This window comes from Oncorhynchus masou, unplaced genomic scaffold (genome assembly GCF_036934945.1).
Source record: "Oncorhynchus masou masou isolate Uvic2021 unplaced genomic scaffold, UVic_Omas_1.1 unplaced_scaffold_897, whole genome shotgun sequence".
Lineage (NCBI taxonomy): Eukaryota > Metazoa > Chordata > Actinopteri > Salmoniformes > Salmonidae > Oncorhynchus > Oncorhynchus masou.
Window position 1 is genome coordinate 253313 of NW_027015440.1, and position 24951 is coordinate 278263.

The 24951-nt window shown below is 53.9% G+C and overlaps 1 protein-coding gene across 2 annotated transcripts in view; it reads right to left on the bottom strand.

The window, feature by feature from the left end:
• Positions 1-24951, bottom strand: part of LOC135538043 (TBC1 domain family member 15-like) — a 94004-nt gene that overhangs the window by 62241 nt on the left and 6812 nt on the right. For both annotated transcript variants that reach the window (XM_064964039.1, XM_064964040.1), the window contains exon 5: positions 23962-24187. In XM_064964039.1, coding sequence (XP_064820111.1) covers positions 23962-24187 — 226 coding nt within the window. The remainder of the gene's footprint in view (positions 1-23961; positions 24188-24951) is intronic.

Genomic DNA, 24951 nt, shown 5'->3' on the forward strand with positions numbered 1-24951 from the left:
TGGAACTTATAGTATGGTCCTCCAATAAACCAGCAAACCAAGCTGTCATCTTGTGAACCAGTGGATGTAAAGAATCTAGATAAAGCCATTTACTACAAATTGAATGAACAATGTTGTAAGCTTGCCTTGATGTTCATTAAAACACGTTTCAAAGTCAAACACAAGTCATTGTTCTTTATTGTGGCAACATTGGAGATTAAAGATGTTTGTAGCGTAGCTGACGTAAATATTGTAGTAACGTTAGAGATAAGATGTTTGTAACGTAGCTGATGTAAATATTGTAGTAACGTTAGAGATTAAAGATGTTTGTAACGTAGCTGATGTAAATATTGTAGTAACATTAGAGATTGAAGATGTTTGTAACGTAGCTAACTATTTTCTAGCTTATTGTGTAGTCGATGATGAAGAGCTGTAATGCCTATGGAGCTGTGTGGCCATCTGAATGCACCCTAAAACGTTTGGTAGAAATTATAGTTCAGAACACTGGTTTTAATGGCTTCAACTGGTTCATCATTAATCCCCAAGAAATTGCAGAAAATTACAGAGTGAAGGAAATGTGACTGTCAAACTGCTATTATGAAATGAAAGTCCTTCTTCAGTACAACTCTACATTGAACCACAGCCAGATGACAGCTACATTATTACTCCACATTGAACCACAGCCAAAGGACAGCTACATCACTACTCTACATTGAACCACAGCCAGAGGACAGCTACATTACTACTCTACATTGAACCACAGCCAGAGGACAGCTACATTACAACTCTACATTGAACAAAAGCCAGAGGACAGCTACATTACTACTCTACATTGAACCACAGCCAGAGGACAGCTACATTACTAATCTACATTGAACCACAGCCAGGGGACAGCTACATTACTACTCCACATTGAACCACGGCCAGAGGACAGCTACATTAATACTCTACATTGAACCACGGCCAGAGGACAGCTACATTACAACTCTACATTGAACCACAGCCAGAGGACAGCTACATTACAACTCTACATTGAACCACAGCCAGAGGACAGCAATATTAAACCACAGCCAGAGGACAGCTACATTACTACTCTACATTGAACCACAGCCAGAGGACAGCTACATTACAACTCTATATTGAACCACAGCCAGAGGACAGCTACATTACCACTCTACATTGAACCACAGCTACATTACTACTCTACATTGAACCACAGCCAGGGGACAGCTACATAACCACTCTACATTGAACCACAGCCAGAGGACAGCTACATTACTACACCACATTAAACCACAGCTACATCACTACTCCACATTGAACCACGGCTAGGGGACAGCTACATTACTACTCCACATTGAACCACAACCAGAAGACAGCTACATTACTACTCTACATTGAACCACAGCCAGAGGACAGCTACATTACTACTCCACATTGAACCACAGCCAGAGGACAGCTACATTACTACTCCACATTGAACCACGGCTAGGGGACAGCTACATTACTACTCCACATTGAACCACAGCCAGAGGACAGCTACATTACTACTCCACATTGAACCACAGCCAGAGGACAGCTACATTACTACTCCACATTGAACCACAGCCAGAGGACAGCTACATTACTACTCCACATTGAACTACAGCCAGGGGACAGCGATATTAAACCACAGCCAGAGGACAGCTACATTACTACTCTACATTGAACCACAGCCAGAGGACAGCTACATTACCACTCCACATTGAACCACAGCCAGAGGACAGCTACATTACTACTCCACATTGAACCACAGCTACATTACTACTCTACATTGAACCACAGCCAGAGGACAGCTACATTACTACTCCACATTGAACCACAGTCAGAGGACAGCTACATTACTACTCCACATTGAACCACAGCTACATTACTACTCTACATTGAACCACAGCCAGAGGACAGCTACTTTACCACTCCACATTGAACCACAGTCAGAGGACAGCTACATTACTACTCCACATTGAACCACAGCTACATTACTACTCTACATTGAACCACAGCCAGAGGACAGCTACATTACTACTCCACATTGAACCACAGTCAGAGGACAGCTACATTACTACTCCACATTGAACCACAGCTACATTACTACTCTACATTGAACCACAGCCAGAGGACAGCTACATTACCACTCCACATTGAACCACAGCCAGAGGACAACTACATTACCACCCCACATTGAACCACAGCCAGAGGACAGCTACTTTACCACTCCACATTGAACCACAGTCAGAGGACAGCTACATTACTACTCCACATTGAACCACAGCTACATTACTACTCTACATTGAACCACAGCCAGAGGACAGCTACATTACTACTCCACATTGAACCACAGCTACAATACTACTCTACATTGAACCACAGCCAGAGGACAGCTACATTACTACTCCACATTGAACCACAGCTACATTACTACTCCACATTGAACCACAGCCAGAGGACAGCTACATTACTACTCCACATTGAACCACAGCCAGAGGACAGCTACATCACTACTCTACATTGAACCACAGCCAGGGGACAGCAATATTAAACCACAGCCAGAGGACAGCTACATTACTACTCTACATTGAACCACAGCCAGAGGACAGCTACATTACCACTCTACATTGAACCACAGCTACATTACTACTCCACATTGAACCACAGCCAGAGGACAGCTACATTACCACTCTACATTGAACCACAGCTACATTACTACTCTACATTGAACCACAGCCAGGGGACAGCTACATAACCACTCTACATTGAACCACAGCTACATTACTACTCTACATTGAACCACAGCCAGGGGACAGCTACATTACCACTCTACATTGAACCACAGCCAGAGGACAGCTACATTACTACACCACATTAAACCACAGCCAGAGGACAGCTACATCACTACTCCACATTGAACCACGGCTAGGGGACAGCTACATCACTACTCTACATTGAACCACAGCCAGAGGACAGCTACATTACCACTCCACATTGAACCACAGTCAGAGGACAGCTACATTACTACTCCACATTGAACCACAGCTACATTACTACTCTACATTGAACCACAGCCAGAGGACAGCTACATTACCACCCCATTATTGTTTTGCGGTTCCCATTTGTTTCTCATACGGTGAGTACGTGTTGTTGCATGAGAAATACATCATAAGTAATGCTATTACTGCCGTCAGTAGTGGCATGGTGAAAAACACGAGGCTCGTCTTCAGTGAAGTGCGAGGTGAGCAATCCTTTGTCGGCTTCTGCTGTGCATGAGTGATGTCCCACTCCATAGGGGTATTTATCTCTCCCTACGACTAAATGCTCCGCCTGAGGGACACTCCCACACCGAGGGACACTCGAAAACGAGGAGAGGGCTAAGAGGGGTTATTAGAATTGACAGTCTCTCTCTCCGCCCCCCCTCACAATTGGTCCTAATAGACCAGTAGACTGTTAGCCTGACACAGCAGAGGGAAGGTAAGAGAAGGCCACACCAACACAATGTAGCCAGCCACACACAGAACACACTGCAACTCACCACCCGCAGCATTAGCATAGACATGGTGTAGAAACACAACACGTTAAAACTGTCCCATCCGTTGAAGGGAAGAGAAGCCTTTAATAACCAATCACAGCGCGGCAGCATCTAGAGAAAAAAAAAGGGATAAACTGCAATAGCAGCTCCCCGCACGCAGATAAATCCCACAGCCGTCGTCCCAAATGGCACCCGATCCCATATATAGAGCACTAACTCCTACCAGAGACCCTCTATACAGGGGATAGTGTGGGGTTTGGGACACAGGCACGGTGTGACAGCGGTTACTATCGTCCTAAATGGCACCCGATCCCATATATAGAGCACTAACTCCTACCAGAGACCCTCTATACAGGGGATAGTGTGGGGTTTGGGACACAGGCACGGTGTGACAGCAGGTATTATTACCACTAGAGAGGGGAAGGCGTTGCTAAAGGCCACTGAGAAACTGTTACAAAACAGCTGATAGATGAACAGACAGTTGTGTGATTCTGTTGGACACATACAGGGCTGAGACTGGGCTGTCTCTCAAATGGCACCCTATTCCCTGTTTACTACACTACATTAGACCAGAGCCCTATTCCCTGTTTACCAGAGCCTTATTCCCTGTTTACCAGAGCCCTATTCCCTGTTTACTAGAGCCTTATTCCCTGTTTATTACACTACATTAGACCAGAGCCCTATTCCCTGTTTACTAGAGCCTTATTCCCTGTTTATTACACTACATTAGACCAGAGCCCTATTCCCTGTTTACTAGAGCCTTATTCCCTGTTTATTACACTACATTAGACCAGAGCCCTATTCCCTGTTTATTACACTACATTAGACCAGAGCCCTATTCCCTGTTTACTAGAGCCTTATTCCCTGTTTACTACACTACATTAGACCAGAGCCCTATTCCCTGTTTACTACACTACATTAGACCAGAGCCCTATTCCCTGTTTACTACACTACATTAGACCAGAGCCCTATTCCCTGTTTACTACACTAGACCAGAGCCCTATTCCCTGTTTATTACACTACATTAGACCAGAGCCCTATTCCCTGTTTACTACACAACATTAGACCAGAGCCCTATTCCCTGTTTACTACACTACATTAGACCAGAGCCCTATTCACTGTTTACTACACAACATTAGACCAGAGCCCTATTCCCTGTTGACTACACTACATTAGACCAGAGCCCTATTCCCTGTTTACTACACTACGTTAGACCAGAGCCCTATTCCCTGTTTACTACACTATGTTAGACCAGAGCCCTATTCCCTGTTTACTACACTACGTTAGACCAGAGCCCTATTCCCTGTTTACTACACTACGTTAAACCAGAGCCCTATTCCCCGTTAACTACACTACATTAGACCAGAGCCCTATTCCCCGTTGACTACACTACGTTAAACCAGAGCCCTATTCCCGGTTTACTACACTACGTTAAACCAGAGCCCTATTCCCTGTTTACTACACTACATTAGACCAGAGCCCTATTCCCTGTTAACTACACTACATTAGATCAGAGCCCTATTCCCTGTTTACTACACTAGACCAGAGCGCTATTCCCTGTTTACTACACTAGACCAGAGCCCTATTCCCTGTTTACTACACTACACTAGACCAGAGCCCTATTCCCTGTTTATTACACTACATTAGACCAGAGCCCTATTCCCTGTTTACTACAGTACATTAGACCAGAGCCCTATTCACTACACTACACTAGACCAGAGCCCTATTCCCTGTTTACTACACTAGACCAGAGCCCTATTCCCTGTTTACTACACTAGACCAGAGCCCTATTCCCTGTTTACTAAACTACACTAGACCAGAGCCCTATTCCCTGTTTACTAAACTACACTAGACCAGAGCCCTATTCCCTGTTTACTACACTAGACCAGAGCCCTATTCCCTGTTTACTACACTAGACCAGAGCCCCATTCCCTGTTTACTACACTAGACCAGAGCCCTATTCCCTGTTTACTACACTAGACCAGAGCCCTATTCCCTGTTTACTACACTAGACCAGAGCCCTATTCCCTGTTTACTAAACTACACTAGACCAGAGCCCTATTCCCTGTTTACTACATTAGACCAGAGCCCTATTCCCTGTTGACTACATTAGACCAGAGCCCTATTCCCTGTTTACTACATTAGACCAGAGCCCTATTCCCTGTTTACTACATTAGACCAGAGCCCTATTCCCTGTTTACTACATTAGACCAGAGCCCTATTCCCTGTTCACTACATTAGACCAGAGCCTGTGAGTGAGTGAGTGAGTGAGTGAGTGAGTGAGTGAGTGAGTGAGTGAGTATCTCTCCTCCCAGGTTCTGTAGCAGCGCAGCAGAAACAACATAAATCACTGCTGGATGAGCAATGAAGCCACCTGTAAATGATCACAGGGCCCACCCGCCGGGGGGCCCCCTATTCTCACAGCGCCGCTGGGGGGGGGGGGCCCTGTTCTCACAACGCCGCTGGGGGGAGGGGGCTGTTCTCACAGCGCCACTGGAGGGGGGGCCTGTTCTCACAGCGCCGCTGGAGGGGGGGCCTGTTCTCACAACGCCGCTGGGGGGAGGGGCTGTTCTCACAGCGCCGCTGGAGGGGGGGCCTGTTCTCACAGCGCCGCTGGGGGGAGGGGGCTGTTCTCACAGCGCCGCTGGAGGGGGGGCCTGTTCTCACAGCGCCGCTGGAGGGGGGGGGCTGTTCTCACAGCGCTGCTGGAGGGGGCGGGGGGGCCTGTTCTCACAGCGCCGCTGGGGGGCCCTGTTCTCACAGCGCCGCTGGGGGAGGGGGCCTGTTCTCACAGCGCCGCTGGGGGGGGCCCTGTTCTCACAGCGCCGCTGGGGGGGGGCCCTGTTCTCACAGCGCCGCTGAGAGGGGGGGCTATTCTCACAGCGCCACTGGGGGCTGTATGCTGGGGCCTCGGTTCTCGGTTCTCACAGCACCTCTATATATAGTACCATGCTGATGTCACAGTAGATGGTTAAACAAACGGGACCACACCCCTTTCTACTCCTTATGGGGAGGTAATCAATGTGTAGGGAAATCATGAAACAAACAAATAAACACAAAACCAAACAGACAAACCCAGGGTTATCCTGTAGTGTCCTTTCATAGATGTCAGGTACTGTAGTCTGTGTTAAAAGCTCTACCCCCGAGTCAACACATTCCTGGTTACTGTACCAAACAGACAAACCCAGGGTTATCCTGTAGTGTCCTTTCATAGATGTCAGGTACTGTAGTCTGTGTTAAAAGCTCTACCCCCGAGTCAACACATTCCTGGTTACTGTACCAAACAGACAAACCCAGGGTTATCCTGTAGTGTCCTTTCATAGATGTCAGGTACTGTAGTCTGTGTTAAAACCTCTACCCCTGAGTCAACACATTCCTGGTGACTGTACCAAACAGTGTACACTGACCAACAAGACACGTCCACATCAATATTGTGATGCATTATGTTTTATGAAGGCGTGACTGTATCACGTTGTAAACAACATCAGCAGTAACACCAGTTGATGAGATTGCCAATAATAATCATATGAATTAAATGAGGCTACCGGTACTCATAAGGGACATACAGTGCATTTGGAAAGCATTCCGACCCCTTGATTTTTTTCTCTCCACATTCTGTTACATTAAAGCCTTATTCTAAAATTGATTAAAGAAACCAAAAATACTCACTAATCTACACACACAACCCCATAATGACAAAGCAAAAACAGGTTTTTAGAAATGTTTGCAAATGCCTTAAAATTTAATAAACGGAAATACCTTATTTACATAGGTATTCAGACCCTTTGCTATGAGACTCGAAATTGAGCTCGGATTAATGCTGTTTCCATTGATCATCCTTGAGGTGTTTCTACAACTTGATTGGAGTCCACCTGTGATAAATTCAATTGATTGGACATGATCTGGAAAGGTACACACCTGTCTATATAAGGTCCCACAGTTGACAGTGCATGTCAAAGCCAAAACCAAGCCATGAGGTCGAAGGAATTGTCCTTAGAGCTCCGAGACAGGATTGTGTCGAGGCACAGATCTGGGGGAAGGGTACCAAAACATTTCTGCAGGGTGAAGGTTCCCAATATTGTTTTAACCACCAACACTCTTCCTAGAGCTGGCCAACCGGCCAAACTGAGCAATCCAAGGGAGAAGGGCCTTAGTCAGGGAGGTGACCAAGAACCTGATGGCCACTCTGACAGAGCTCCAGAGTTGGGAGAACCTTCCAGAAGGACAACCATCTCTGCAGCACTCCACCAATCAGGCCAGACGGAATCCATTCCTCAGTAAAAGGCACAAGACAGCCCGCTTGGAGTTTGCCAAAAGGCACCTAAAGGACTCTGAAACAAGATTCTCTGGTCTGAGGAAACCGAGATTGAACTCCTTGGCCTGAATGCCAAGTGTCACGCCTGGAGGAAACATGGCACCATCCCTACGGTGAAGCATGGTGGTGGCAGCATCATGCCTGGAGGAAACATGGCACCATCCCTACGGTGTAGCATAGTGGTGGCAGCATCATGCCTGGAGGAAACATGGCACCATCCCTACGGTGAAGCATAGTGGTGGCAGCATCATGCCTGGAGGAAACATGGCACCATCCCTACGGTGAAGCATAATGGTGGCAGCATCATGCCTGGAGGAAACATGGCACCATCCCTACGGTGAAGCATAGTGGTGGCAGCATCATGCCTGGAGGAAACATGGCACCATCCCTACGGTGAAGCATGGTGGTGGCAGCATCCTGCTGTGGGGATGTTTTTCAGCGGCAGGAAGGTCACCCAAGTCGTAGACTGTTCTCTCTGCTACCACACGGCAAACGGTACCAATGTCTGGAGGCAACAGGACTCTGAACAGCTTCTATCCCCAAACCATAAGACTGCTGAACAAGACTCACACACACACACACACACACACGCATACTGACCCCACACACACACACACACACGCATACTGACCCCACACACACACACACAGCTCACACCCCAATACACACGCACACACACACACACACACGCATACTGACCCCACACACACACACACACGCATACTGACCCCACACACACACACACTGACCCCAACACACACACACACACACACACACACACACACACACTGACCCCAACACACACACACACACACTGACCCCAACACACACACACACACACACACACTGACCCCAACACACACACACACTGACCCCAACACACACACACACACACTGACCCCACACACACAGCTCACACCCCAACACACACACACACACATACTGACCCCACACACACAGCTCACACCCCAACACACACACACACATACTGACCCCACACACACACACACACACACAGCTCACACCCCAACACACACACACGCATACTGACCCCACACACACTTTCACCACATATGCTGCTACCACCGTCTATTATCTATCCTGTTGCCTCGTCATTTTACCCTTATCTAAATGTTCCTATCTACCTCAATTACCTCATACCTCTGCACATCCACTCAGTACTGGTACTTCCTGTATACAGCCATGTTATTACCCGGTACTTCCTGTATACAGCCATGTTATTACCCGGTACTTCCTGTATACAGCCATGTTATTACCCGGTACTTCCTGTATGCAGCCATGTTATTACCCGGTACTTCCTGTATGCAGCCATGTTATTACCCGGTACTTCCTGTATGCAGCCATGTTATTACCCGGTACTTCCTGTATGCAGCCATGTTATTACCCGGTACTTCCTGTATGCAGCCATGTTATTACCCGGTACTTCCTGTATGCAGCCATGTTATTACCCGGTACTTCCTGTATACAGCCATGTTATTACCTGGTACTTCCTGTATACAGCCATGTTATTACCCGGTACTTCCTGTATACAGCCATGTTATTACCCGGTACTTCCTGTATACAGCCATGTTATTACCCGGTACTTCCTGTATACAGCCATGTTATTACCCGGTACTTCCTGTATATAGCCATGTTATTACCTGGTACTTCCTGTATATAGCCATGTTATTACCCGGTACTTCCTGTATACAGCCATGTTATTACTTGATTTGATGTGATGAAGTACTACTGATGCTTTTCAACACTGGTTGAACGGCCATTTTTACCCTGTAGGCACCTGCAACTTACTACAAGTAGGATAAATTACACTGTAGGCACCTGCAACTTACTACAAGTAGGATAAATTACACTGTAGGCACCTGCAACTTACTACAAGTAGGATAAATTACACTGTAGGCACCTGCAACTTACTACAAGTAGGATAAATTACACTGTAGGCACCTGCAACTTACTACAAGTAGGATAAATTACACTGTAGGCACCTGCAACTTACTACAAGTAGGATAAATTACCCTGTAGGCACCTGCAACTTACTACAAGTAGGATAAATTACACTGTAGGCACCTGCAACTTACTACAAGTAGGATAAATTACACTGTAGGCACCTGCAACTTACTACAAGTAGGATAAATTACACTGTAGGCACCTGCAACTTACTACAAGTAGGATAAATTACCCTGTAGGCACCTGCAACTTACTACAAGTAGGATAAATTACACTGTAGGCACCTGCAACTTACTACAAGTAGGATAAATTACACTGTAGGCACCTGCAACTTACTACAAGTAGGATAATTACACTGTAGGCACCTGCAACTTACTACAAGTAGGATAAATTACCCTGTAGGCACCTGCAACTTACTACAAGTAGGATAAATTACACTGTAGGCACCTGCAACTTACTACAAGTAGGATAAATTACACTGTAAGCACCTGCAACTTACAACAAGTAGGATAAATTACACTGTAGGCACCTGCAACTTACTACAAGTAGGATAAATTACACTGTATGCACCTGCAACTTACAACAAGTAGGATAAATTTCACTTTAGGCACCTGCAACTTACTACAAGTAGGATAAATTACACTTGCCGAGAATTACTTGCCTCCAACCAAAGTAATTAGAATTTTGAATTTTTTGGTCCAGAACATTTTTTTAGTTGGAAGTGAAAAATCTTTAAAAAAAAAAAAAAATTTTTTTATTTAACTTGGCAAGTCAGTTAAGAACAAGGTCTCTTTATCTTTTTACCATGACAGCCGACCCCAGCCAAACACGGCCTACCCCCAGCCAAACACGGCCTACCCCCAGCCAAACACGGCCTACCCCCAGCCAAACACGGCCTACCCCCAGCCAAACACGGCCTACCCCCAGCCAAACACGGCCTACCCCCTGCCAAACACGGCCTACCCCCAGCCAAACACGGCCTACCCCCAGCCAAACACGGCCTACCCCCAGCCAAACACGGCCTACCCCCAGCCAAACACGGCCTACCCCCAGCCAAACACGGACGACGCTGGGCCAATTGTGCGCCGCCCTATGGGACTCCCAAATCACAACCGGATGTTATACAACCTGGATTTCGAACCAGGGAATGTAGTGACGCCTCTTGCACTGAGATGCAGTACCTTAGACCGCTGCGCCGTTCGGGAGCCCCAAATTTAAGTTTAGGTCACATTTTTTGGGGTCCTGTGCCAGTTGTAAGTCAAACAAATAAACGTGTGAACACCATTCGATTGGTGAATTTTGACATATGTTAGAAGAAATAGTTAATTGTGTAATGATATTAATATATTTGACAGCAACTGAATGGACTGACTTCCATAGAACCTGAAGCCCTCTAGTGGTGAATTTAGGAATTACACTGACACCCACTTAATTTACCACGGGGGGGATAGGAGGAAGAACCCACGGGGGGGATAGGAGGAACCCACAGGGGGGATAGGAGGAACCCACAGGGGGGATAGGAGGAACCCACAAGGGGGATAGGAGCAGAGAGGAACCCACAGGGGGATAGGAGGAACCCACAGGGGGATAGGAGGAACCCACAGGGGGATAGGAGGAACCCACAGGGGGATAGCAGCAGAGGGGAACCCACAGGGGGGATAGCAGCAGAGAGGAACCCACAGGGGGATAGCAGCAGAGAGGAACCCACAGGGGGGATAGCAGCAGAGAGGAACCCAAAGGGGGATAGCAGCAGAGAGGAACCCACAGGGGGGATAGGAGGAACCCACAGGGGGAAAGCAGCAGAGAGGAACCCACAGGGGGGATAGGAGGAACCCACAGGGGGATAGCAGCAGAGAGGAACCCACAGGGGGATAGCAGCAGAGAGGAACCCACAGGGGGGATAGCAGCAGAGAGGAACCCAAAGGGGGATAGCAGCAGAGAGGAACCCACAGGGGGATAGGAGGAACCCACAGGGGGATAGCAGCAGAGAGGAACCCACTGGGGGATAGGAGGAACCCACAGGGGGATAGCAGCAGAGAGGAACCCACAGGGGGATATCAGCAGAGAGGAACCCACAGGGGGATAGCAGCAGAGAGGAACCCACTGGGGGATAGGAGGAACCCACAGGGGGATAGCAGCAGAGAGGAACCCACAGGGGGATATCAGCAGAGAGGAACCCACAGGGGGATAGCAGCAGAGAGGAACCCACAGGGGGATAGGAGGAACCCACCGGGGATAGCAGCAGAGAGGAACCCACTGGGGGGATAGGAGGAACCCTCGGGGGGGGGATAGGAGGAACCCTGGGGGGGGATAGTAGGAACCCTCGGGGGGGGGATAGGAGGCAGCAGAGAGTTACCCACAGGGGGATAGGAGGTACCCACAGGGGGGATAGGAGGAACCCACAGGGGGGGGATAGGAGGAACCCACAGGGGGGATAGGAGGAACACTCGGGGGATAGGAGGAACACTCGGGGGGGGATAGGAGGAACCCTCGGGGGGGGGATAGGAGGCAGCAGAGAGGAACCCACAGGGGGATAGGAGGTACCCACAGGGGGATAGGAGGAACCCACAGGGGGGATAGGAGGAACTATCAGGGGGATAGGAGGAACCCTCAAGGGGGGATAGGAGGAACCCACAGGGGGGATAGGAGGAACTATCAGGGGGATAGGAGGAACCCACAGGGGGGATAGGAGGAACCCACAGGGGGATAGGAGGAACCCACAGGGGGGAAAACAGCAGGGAGGAACCCACAAGGGGATAGCAGCAGAGAGGAACCCACAGGGGGGATAGCAGCAGGGAGGAACCCACAGGGGGATAGGAGGAACCCACAGGGGGGATAGGAGCAGAGTGGTACCCACAGGGGGATAGCAGCAGAGAGGTACCCACAGGGGGATAGGAGGAACCCACAGGGGGGATAACAGCAGAGAGAACCCACAGGGGGATAGGAGGAACCCACAGGGGGGATAGCAGCAGAGAGGAACCCACAGGGGGGATAGGAGGAACCCACAGGGGGATAGGAGGAACCCACAGGGGGGATAGCAGCAGAGAGGAACCCACAGGGGGGATAGCAGCAGAGAGGAACCCACAGGGGGGATAGCAGCAGAGAGGAACCCACAGGGGGGATAGCAGCAGAGAGGAACCCACAGGGGGATAGCAGCAGAGAGGAACCCACAGGGGGGATAGCAGCAGAGAGGAACCCACAGGGGGGATAGCAGCAGAGAAGAACCCACAGGGGGGATAGGAGGAACCCACAGACGGATAGCAGCAGAGAGGAACCCACAGGGGGGATAGCAGCAGAGAGAAACCTCACAGGGTGATAGGAGGAACCCACAGGGGGATAGCAGCAGAGAGGAACCCACAGGGGGATAGGAGGAACCCACAGGGGGATAGCAGCAGAGAGGAACCCACAGGGGGATAGCAGCAGAGAGGAACCCACAGGGGGATAGGAGGAACCCACAGGGGGATAGGAGGAACCCACAGGGGGGATAGCAGCAGAGAGGATCCCACAGGGGGATAGCAGCAGAGAGGAACCCACAGGGGGGATAGCAGCAGAGAGGAACCCACAGGGGGATAGCAGCAGAGAGGAACCCACAGGGGGATAGCAGCAGAGAGGAACCCACAGGGGGATAGCAGCAGAGAGGAACCCACAGGGGGATAGCAGCAGAGAGGAACCCACAGGGGGATAGCAGCAGAGAGGAACCCACAGGGGGGATAGGAGGAACCCACAGGGGGATAGCAGCAGAGAGGAACCCACAGGGGGATAGGAGGAACCCACAGGGGGATAGCAGCAGAGAGGAACCCACAGGGGGATAGCAGCAGAGAGGTACCCACAGGGGGGATAGCAGCAGAGAGGAACCCACAGGGGGGATAGCAGCAGAGAGGAACCCACAGGGGGATAGCAGCAGAGAGGAACCCACAGGGGGGATAGCAGCAGAGAGGATCCCACAGGGGGATAGCAGCAGAGAGGAACCCACAGGGGGGATAGGAGGAACCCACAGGGGGATAGCAGCAGAGAGGAACCCACAGGGGGGATAGGAGGAACCCACAGGGGGGATAGGAGGAACCAACAGGGGGGACAGGAGGAACCCACAGGGGGGATAGCAGCAGAGAGGAACCCACAGGGGGATAGGAGAAACCCACAGGGGGGCTAGGAGGAACCCACAGGGGGGATAGCAGCAGAGAGGAACCCACAGGGGGGATAGCAGCAGAGAGGAACCCACAGGGGGGATAGGAGGAACCCACAGGGGGGATAGCAGCAGAGAGGAACCCACTGGGGGGATAGGAGGAACCCACAGGGGGATAGCAGCAGAGAGGAACCCACAGGGGGATAGCAGCAGAGAGGAACCCACAGGGGGATAGCAGCAGAGAGGAACCCACAGGGGGGATAGGAGGAACCCACAGGGGGGATAGCAGCAGAGAGGAACCCACTGGGGGGATAGGAGGAACCCACAGGGGGGATAGGAGGAACGCTCGGGGGGGGGGGATAGGAGGAACCCACAGACGGATAGCAGCAGAGAGGAACCCACAGGGGGATAGCAGCAGAGAGAAACCTCACAGGGTGATAGGAGGAACCCACAGGGGGGATAGCAGCAGAGAGGAACCCACAGGGGGGATAGGAGGAACCCACAGGGGGGATAGGAGGAACCCACAGGGGGGATATCAGCAGAGAGGAACCCACAGGGGGATAGCAGCAGAGAGGAACCCACAGGGGGATAGCAGCAGAGAGGAACCCACAGGGGGATAGCAGCAGAGAGGAACCCACAGGGGGGATAGGAGGAACCCACAGGGGGATAGCAGCAGAGAGGAACCCACAGGGGGGATAGGAGGAACCCACAGGGGGGATAGGAGGAACCCACAGGGGGGATATCAGCAGAGAGGAACCCACAGGGGGGATATCAGCAGAGAGGAACCCACAGGGGGATAGCAGCAGAGAGGAACCCACAGGGGGATAGCAGCAGAGAGGAACCCACAGGGGGATAGCAGCAGAGAGGAACCCACAGGGGGGATAGCAGCAGAGAGGAACCCACAGGGGGGATAGGAGGAACCCACAGGGGGATAGCAGCAGAGAGGAACCCACAGGGGGATAGGAGGAACCCACAGGGGGATAGCAGCAGAGAGGAACCCACAGGGGGATAGGAGGAACCCACAGGGGGATAGCAGCAGAGAGGAACCCACAGGGGGATAGGAGGAAGCCACAGGGGGATAGGAGGAACCCACAGGGGGGATAGCAGCAGAGAGGTACCCACAGGGGGGATAGCAGCAGAGAGGTACCCACTGGGGGGATAGGAGGAACCCACAGGGGGGATAGCAGCAGAGAGGAACCCAAAGGGGGATAGCAGCAGAGAGGAACCCACAGGGGGGATAGCAGCAGAGAGGAAACCACAAGGGGGATAGCAGCAGAGAGGAACCCACAGGGGGGATAGGAGGAACCCACAGGGGGGACAGGAGGAACCCACAGGGGGATAGCAGCAGAGAGGAACGCACAGGGGGATAGGAGGAACCCACAGGGGGGATAGCAGCAGAGAGGAGGAACCCACAGGGGGGATAGGAGGAACCCACAGGGGGATAGCAGCAGAGAGGAACCCACAGGGGGATAGCAGCAGAGAGGAACCCACAGGGGGATAGGAGGAACCCACAGGGGGATAGGAGGAACCCACAGGGGGGATAGGAGGAACCCACAGGGGGGATAGGAGGAACCCACAGGGGGGATAAGAGGAACCCACAGGGGGGATAGGAGGAACCCACAGGGGGGATAGGAGGAACCCACAGGGGGATAGCAGCAGAGAGGAACCCACAGGGGGATAGCAGCAGAGAGGAACCCACAGCGGGGATAGCAGCAGAGAGGAGGAACCCACAGGGGGGACAGGAGGAACCCACAGGGGGATAGCAGCAGAGAGGAACCCACAGGGGGATAGGAGGAACCCACAGGGGGATAGCAGCAGAGAGGAACCCACAGGGGGGATAGGAGGAACCCACAGGGGGATAGCAGAAGAGAGGAACCCACAGGGGGGATAGCAGCAGAGAGGAACCCACAGGGGGGATAGCAGCAGAGAGGAACCCACAGGGGGGATAGCAGCAGAGAGGAGGAACCCACAGGGGGACAGGAGGAACCCACAGGGGGGATAGCAGCAGAGAGGAACCCACAGGGGGATAGGAGGAACCCACAGGGGGATAGCAGCAGAGAGGAACCCACAGGGGGGATAGGAGGAACCCACAGGGGGATAGCAGCAGAGAGGAACCCACAGGGGGATAGCAGCAGAGAGGAACCCACAGGGGGATAGCAGCAGAGAGGAACCCACAGGGGGGATAGCAGCAGAGAGGAACCCACAGGGGGATAGCAGCAGAGAGGAACCCACGGGGGGATAGCAGCAGAGAGGAACCCACGGGGGGGATAGCAGCAGAGAGGAACCCACAGGGGGGATAGCAGCAGAGAGGAACCCACAGGGGGGATAGGAGGAACCCACAGGGGGGATAGGAGCAGAGTGGTACCCACAGGGGGGATAGCAGCAGAGAGGTACCCACAGGGGGGATAGGAGGAACCCACAGGGGGGATAACAGCAGAGAGGAACCCACAGGGGGGATAGGAGGAACCCACAGGGGGATAGGAGGAACCCACAGGGGCGATAGCAGCAGAGATGAACCCACAGGGGGATAGGAGGAACCCACAGGGGGGATAGGAGGAACCCACTGGGGGGATAGCAGCAGAGAGGAACCCACAGGTGGGATAGCAGAAGAGAGGAACCCACAGGGGGGATAGCAGCAGAGAGGAACCCACAGGGGGGATAGCAGCAGAGAGGAACCCACAGGGGGGATAGCAGCAGAGAGGAACCCACAGGGGGATAGCAGCAGAGAGGAACCCACAGGGGGGATAGCAGCAGAGAAGAACCCACAGGGGGGATAGGAGGAACCCACAGACGGATAGCAGCAGAGAGGAACCCACAGGGGGGATAGCAGCAGAGAGAAACCTCACAGGGTGATAGGAGGAACCCACAGGGGGATAGCAGCAGAGAGGAACCCACAGGGGGGATAGGAGGAACCCACAGGGGGATAGCAGCAGAGAGGAACCCACAGGGGGGATAGCAGCAGAGAGGAACCCACAGGGGGGATAGGAGGAACCCACAGGGGGGATAGGAGGAACCCACAGGGGGGATAGCAGCAGAGAGGATCCCACAGGGGGATAGCAGCAGAGAGGAACCCACAGGGGGGATAGCAGCAGAGAGGAACCCACAGGGGGATAGCAGCAGAGAGGAACCCACAGGGGGATAGCAGCAGAGAGGAACCCACAGGGGGATAGCAGCAGAGAGGAACCCACAGGGGGATAGCAGCAGAGAGGAACCCACAGGGGGATAGGAGGAACCCACAGGGGGATAGCAGCAGAGAGGAACCCACAGGGGGGATAGGAGGAACCCACAGGGGGATAGCAGCAGAGAGGAACCCACAGGGGGATAGCAGCAGAGAGGTACCCACAGGGGGGATAGCAGCAGAGAGGAACCCACAGGGGGGATAGCAGCAGAGAGGAACCCACAGGGGGATAGCAGCAGAGAGGAACCCACAGGGGGGATAGGAGGAACCCACAGGGGGATAGCAGCAGAGAGGATCCCACAGGGGGATAGCAGCAGAGAGGAACCCACAGGGGGGATAGGAGGAACCCACAGGGGGATAGCAGCAGAGAGGAACCCACAGGGGGGATAGGAGGAACCCACAGGGGGGATAGGAGGAACCAACAGGGGGGACAGGAGGAACCCACAGGGGGGATAGCAGCAGAGAGGAACCCACAGGGGGGATAGCAGCAGAGAGGAACCCACAGGGGGATAGGAGAAACCCACAGGGGGGCTAGGAGGAACCCACAGGGGGATAGCAGCAGAGAGGAACCCACAGGGGGGATAGCAGCAGAGAGGAACCCACAGGGGGGATAGGAGGAACCCACAGGGGGGATAGCAGCAGAGAGGAACCCACTGGGGGGATAGGAGGAACCCACAGGGGGGATAGCAGCAGAGAGGAACCCACAGGGGGATAGCAGCAGAGAGGAACCCACAGGGGGGATAGCAGCAGAGAGGAACCCACAGGGGGGATAGGAGGAACCCACAGGGGGGATAGCAGCAGAGAGGAACCCACTGGGGGGATAGGAGGAACCCACAGGGGGGATAGCAGCAGAGAGGAACCCACAGGGGGGATAGGAGGAACGCTCGGGGGGGGGGATAGGAGGAACCCACAGACGGATAGCAGCAGAGAGGAACCCACAGGGGGGATATCAGCAGAGAGGAACCCACAGGGGGATAGCAGCAGAGAGGAACCCACAGGGGGATAGCAGCAGAGAGGAACCCACAGGGGGATAGCAGCAGAGAGGAACCCACGGGGGGGATAGGAGGAACCCACAGGGGGATAGCAGCAGAGAGGAACCCACAGGGGGGATAGCAGCAGAGAGGATCCCACAGGGGGATAGCAGCAGAGAGGAACCCACAGGGGGATAGCAGCAGAGAGGAACCCACAGGGGGATAGCAGCAGAGAGGAACCCACAGGGGGGATAGGAGGAACCCACAGGGGGATAGCAGCAGAGAGGAACCCACAGGGGGATAGGAGGAACCCACAGGGGGATAGCAGCAGAGAGGAACCCACAGGGGGGATAGGAGGAACCCACAGGGGGGATAGGAGGAACCCACAGGGGGGATAGCAGCAGAGAGGTACCCACAGGGGGGATAGCAGCAGAGAGGTACCCACTGGGGGGATAGGAGGAACCCACAGGGGGGATAGCAGCAGAGAGGAACCCAAAGGGGGATAGCAGCAGAGAGGAACCCACAGGGGGGATAGCAGCAGAGAGGAAACCACAAGGGGGATAGCAGCAGAGAGGAACCCACAGGGGGGATAGGAGGAACCCACAGGGGGACAGGAGGAACCCACAGGGGGATAGCAGCAGAGAGGAACGCACAGGGGGATAGGAGGAACCCACAGGGGGATAGCAGCAGAGAGGAGGAAACCACAGGGGGGATAGGAGGAACCCACAGGGGGATAGCAGCAGAGAGGAACCCACAGGGGGATAGCAGCAGAGAGGAACCCACAGGGGGATAGGAGGAACCCACAGGGGGATAGGAGGAACCCACAGGGGGATAGGAGGAACCCACAGGGGGATAAGAGGAACCCACAGGGGGGATAAGAGGAACCCACAGGGGGGATAGGAGGAACCCACAGGGGGGATAGGAGGAACCCACAGGGGGATAGCAGCAGAGAGGAACCCACAGGGGGATAGCAGCAGAGAGGAGGAACCCACAGGGGGGACAGGAGGAACCCACAGGGGGATAGCAGCAGAGAGGAACCCACAGGGGGATAGGAGGAACCCACAGGGGGATAGCAGCAGAGAGGAACCCACAGCGGGGATAGCAGCAGAGAGGAGGAACCCACAGGGGGACAGGAGGAACCCACAGGGGGATAGCAGCAGAGAGGAACCCACAGGGGATAGGAGGAACCCACAGGGGGATAGCAGCAGAGAGGAACCCACAGGGGGATAGGAGGAACCCACAGGGGGATAGCAGAAGAGAGGAACCCACAGGGGGGATAGCAGCAGAGAGGAACCCACAGGGGGGATAGCAGCAGAGAGGAACCCACAGGGGGGATAGCAGCAGAGAGGAGGAACCCACAGGGGGGACAGGAGGAACCCACAGGGGGGATAGCAGCAGAGAGGAACCCACAGGGGGATAGGAGGAACCCACAGGGGGATAGCAGCAGAGAGGAACCCACAGGGGGGATAGGAGGAACCCACAGGGGGATAGCAGCAGAGAGGAACCCACAGGGGGATAGCAGCAGAGAGGAACCCACAGGGGGGATAGGAGGAACCCACAGGGGGATAGCAGCAGAGAGGAACCCACAGGGGGGATAGCAGCAGAGAGGAACCCACAGGGGGGATAGCAGCAGAGAGGAACCCACGGGGGGATAGCAGCAGAGAGGAACCCACGGGGGATAGCAGCAGAGAGGAACCCACAGGGGGGATAGCAGCAGAGAGGAACCCACAGGGGGGATAGGAGGAACCCACAGGGGGATAGCAGCAGAGAGGATCCCACAGGGGGGATAGGAGGAACCCACAGGGGGGATAGCAGCAGAGAGGAACCCACAGGGGGGATAGCAGCAGAGAGGAACCCACAGGGGGATAGAAGCAGAGAGGAACCCACAGGGGGATAGCAGCAGAGAGGATCCCACAGGGGGATAGCAGCAGAGAGGAACCCACAGGGGGGATAGGAGGAACCCACAGGGGGATAGCAGCAGAGAGGAACCCACAGGGGGGATAGCAGCAGAGAGTTACCGACAGGGGGATAGCAGCAGAGAGGAACCCACATGGGGGATAGCAGCAGAGAGGAACCCACAGGGGGATAGCAGCAGAGAGGAACCCACAGGGGGATAGCAGCAGAGAGGCACCCACAGGGGGGATAGGAGGAACCCACAGGGGGGATAGGAGGAACCTACAGGGGGATAGCAGCAGAGAGGAACCCACAGGGGGGATAGGAGGAACCCACAGGGGGATAGCAGCAGAGAGGAACCCACAGGGGGGATAGCAGCAGAGAGGAACCCACAGGGGGGATAGCAGCAGAGAGGAACCCACAGGGGTGATAGGAGGAACCTACAGGGGGATAGCAGCAGAGAGGAACCCACAGGGGGGATAGGAGGAACCCACAGGGGGGATAGCAGCAGAGAGGATCCCACAGGGGGATAGCAGCAGAGAGGAACCCACAGGGGGATAGGAGGAACCCACAGGGGGATAGGAGGAACCTACAGGGGGATAGCAGCAGAGAGGAACACACAGGGGGGATAGGAGGAACCCACAGGGGGATAGCAGCAGAGAGGAACCCACAGGGGGGATAGCAGCAGAGAGGAACCCACAGGGGGGATAGCAGCAGAGAGGAACCCACAGGGGGATAGCAGCAGAGAGGAGGAACCCACAGGGGCATAGGAGGAACCCACAGGGGGGATAGCAGCAGAGATGAACCTACAGGGGGGATAGCAGCAGAGAGGAACCCACAGGGGGGATAGCAGCAGAGAGGAACCCACGGGGGGGATAGCAGCAGAGAGGAACCCACAGGGGGGATAGGAGGAACCCACAGGTGGGATAGCAGCAGAGAGGAACCCACAGGGGGGATAGCAGCAGAGAGGAGAAACCCACAGGGGGGATAGCAGCAGAGAGGAAACCACAGGGGGGATAGCAGCAGAGAGGAACCCACAGGGGGATAGCAGCAGAGAGGAACCCACAGGGGGATAGCAGCAGAGAGGAACCCACAGGGGGATAGCAGCAGAGAGGAACCCACAGGGGGGATAGCAGCAGAGAGGAACCCACAGGGGGGATAGCAGCAGAGAGTTACCCACAGGGGGGATAGGAGGAACCCACAGGGGGATAGCAGCAGAGATGAACCCACAGGGGGGATAGCAGCAGAGAGGAACCCACAGGGGGGATAGCAGCAGAGAGGAACCTACAGGGGGGATAGCAGCAGAGAGGCACCCACAGGGGGGATAGCAGCAGAGAGGAACCCACAGGGGGGATAGCAGCAGAGAGGAACCCACAGGGGGGATAGCAGCAGAGAGTTACCCACAGGGGGGATAGCAGCAGAGAGTTACCCACAGGGGGGATAGCAGCAGAGAGGAACCCACAGGGGGGATAGGAGGAACCCACAGGTGGGATAGCAGCAGAGAGGAACCCACAGGGGGATAGGAGGAACCCACAGGGGGGATAGGAGGAACCAACAGGGGGGATAGCAGCAGAGAGGAACCCACAGGGGGATAGGAGGAACCCACAGGGGGGATAGGAGGAACCCACAGGGGGATAGCAGCAGAGAGGAACCCACAGGGGGGATAGGAGGAACCCACAGGGGGGATAGGAGGAACCCACAGGGGGGATAGCAGCAGAGAGGAACCCACAGGGGGGATAGGAGGAACCCACAGGGGGGATAGCAGCAGAGAGGAACCCACAGGGGGGATAGCAGCAGAGAGTTGTATCTTTCTCTCTACATTGCTGGAAAAGGGAAGCCTTAAAGCATTTCAACCTGCCTGTTGTTTACGAAAGCAGGTGACAAATAAAAATGCATTCATTTTATTTATGTTTTAAACTGAACCTGGCAGAGTGGAAGCAGAACAGAAACCACTTTCAGGATGTGTACCAAAACGGCACCCTATTCCCTATTTAGTGCACTACTTTCTACCGGGGCTCATAGGATTCTGGTCAAAAGTAGAGCACTATTATAGGGAATAGGGTGCCAATTGGGACACGGACTCAGACTTAACGCCTCTTCACATGCGGCCACAGAACTAACCAGACCACCTGGTGTGTGGGCACCGGGCCACTGTTTTTTGTACAGCAGAACAGGCTACATCTGGCTGGGGGGTGGGGACTGGGGGAGGGGGTGGGGACTGGGGGAGGGGGTGGGGACTGGGGGAGGGGGTGGGGACTGGGTCATACTTTCCTGAAAGCAATCGTCTCCAGCACTGGGAAAGACTTGACTTTCAATTCTAGAGCGCAGTGTGTTCTGGAGTGTGTCTGTCCAGGGCGTGATTGCTCTGCTCAGTCCACTAGTAACTGTCTGTTTAACCTGTAATTGTGTTCACCGTGGGACTGGGCTTGTGCCTTGGCTGACATAGGATAGTGGCCCTTCGAGGAACACAAAGATCACCACATACGCAGTGTGACCAGAGGCAATACATACAACACTCTTCCCTGACTTTTTCTATTGCTAAAGTTGTTTTGTTTTTTTAAACATTTGAATTAAGTGGAATAAGTTGTATTAGACTCACCTAGCCCCAGCTCCCTCGCCCAGCCCCAGCTCCCTCGCCCAGCCCCAGCTCCCTCGCCCAGCCCCAGCTCCCTCGCCCAGCCCCGCTCCCTCGCCCAGCCCCGCTCCCTCGCCCAGCCCCGCTCCCTCGCCCAGCCCCGCTCCCTCGCCCAGCTCCCTCGCCCTCGCCCAGCCCCGCTCCCTCGCCCAGCTCCCTCGCCCAGCCCCGCTCCCTCGCCCAGCCCCGCTCCCTCGCCCAGCCCCGCTCCCTCGCCCAGCCCCGCTCCTCGCCCAGCCCCGCTCCTCGCCCAGCTCCCTCGCCCTCGCCCAGCTCCCTCGCCCAGCTCCCTCGCCCAGCCCCGCTCCCTCGCCCAGCCCCGCTCCTCGCCCAGCCCCGCTCCTCGCCCAGCCCCGCTCCTCGCCCAGCCCCGCTCCTCGCCCAGCCCCGCTCCCTCGCCCAGCTCCCTCGCCCAGCCCCGCTCCTCGCTCAGCTCCCTCGCCCAGCCCCGCTCCTCGCCCAGCTCCCTCGCCCAGCCCCGCTCCCTCGCCCAGCCCCGCTCCTCGCCCAGCCCCGCTCCTCGCCCAGCCCCGCTCCCTCACCCAGCCCCGCTCCCTCACCCAGCCCCGCTCCCTCACCCAGCCCCAGCTCCTCACCCAGCCCCAGCTCCCTCACCCAGCCCCAGCTCCCTCACCTAGCCCCGCTCCCTCACCTAGCCCCAGCTCCCTCACCTAGCCCCGCTCCCGCAGTTCTGTTTTTGAGAGACGAAGTTGAGTGTGTTTATGTATTCTGTCAGCAGCATGTATATGTACTGTCTGGTCTATGTATTCTGTCAGCAGCATGTATATGTACTGTCTGGTCTATGTACTCTGTCAGCAGCATGCATCTCAACATGTATATGTACTGTCTGGTCTACGTACTCTGTCAGCAGCATGTATTTGTACTGTCTGGTCTACGTACTCTGACAGCAACATGTATATGTACTGTCTGGTCAACGTACTCTGTCAGCAACATGTATATGTACTGTCTGGTCTACGTACTCTGTCAGCAGCATGTATATGTACTGTCTGGTCTACGTACTCTGTCAGCAGCATGTATATGTACTGTCTGGTCTACGTACTCTGTCAGCAGCATGTATATGTACTGTCTGGTCTACGTACTCTGTCAGCAGCATGTATATGTACTGTCTGGTCTACGTACTCTGTCAGCAGCATGTATATGTACTGTCTGGTCTACGTACTCTGTCAGCAGCATGTATATGTACTGTCTGGTCTACGTACTCTGTCAGCAGCATGTATATGTACTGTCTGGTCTACGTACTCTGTCAGCAGCATGTATATGTACTGTCTGGTCTACGTACTCTGTCAGCAGCATGTATATGTACTGTCTGGTCTACGTACTCTGTCAGCAGCATGTACTTCCTGAGACAGTCCAGGAAGACTTCACTACCTCCCTGGTGAAAGTGTAGGGCAGGCAGCTCAACCCCCATGTTGCTGTCTCTGAGGGTGAACACCAGGTAGGACCAGCCCTCCTCCTTCACCCTGACCGAGGCCAGGTCACTGAGATGGAACAACAGCCGGGAACCCTTACTCTTCTCTGGGATGGGAGCGGGTTGAGGAGGAGCACCTGGAGAGAGAGGGAGAGGGGTTTAGAGACAGGATATACACAGAAACACACAATGAGGTGAGGGAGGTGGAGAGGGGGGAGATGGAGAGGGGGGGGGGGGTTTAGATACAGGATATACACAGAAACACACAATGAGGTGAGGGAGGTGGAGAGGGGGGTTTAGATAGACAACACTACACATGTACTCACACAATGAGGAGGGGGAGAGATGGAGAGAGAGGGGGGGGGGTTTAGATACACATGTACAAACACACAGAAGAGAGACACACACAAATGAGAGTATGTGTGTGTATTCTCGCTAGGGGTTTTCCTAATGCAGAGAGACAAGCAGCACAACGTTCATGCCACACTTCATCTATAGTTGTATAGATCCATGTGTAATGCTTTTTAATTTGACTCGCTTGACATTTAAATGTCTGCAGAGCAGGAAGTAGCAGGAGGCCTGATTAATCCCCCAAGGGCCTGCTGGAGAAGATTGATCGTACTGTGGGAAAACTGAAGCAATTAGTCTCCTCTCCTCCAACCAACTTAATCATGGTCGCTCTGCTAAAGCAGCTTCTGGACGTAAAGAGGGGAGGTGTTTTGGAATTCCAGCCAGAGAGGAGGGAGAGAGAGAGAAATATACTGTATATATGAGAGAGAGACCACTGCACGCTTAACAAGGTTAAGTCTCACCAGGAAGAACCACAGAACGGCAAGGCCAAGAACAACAATTATGTTGCATTGCGGTTCCAGTACCAGGCATTGCGGTTCCAGTACCAGGC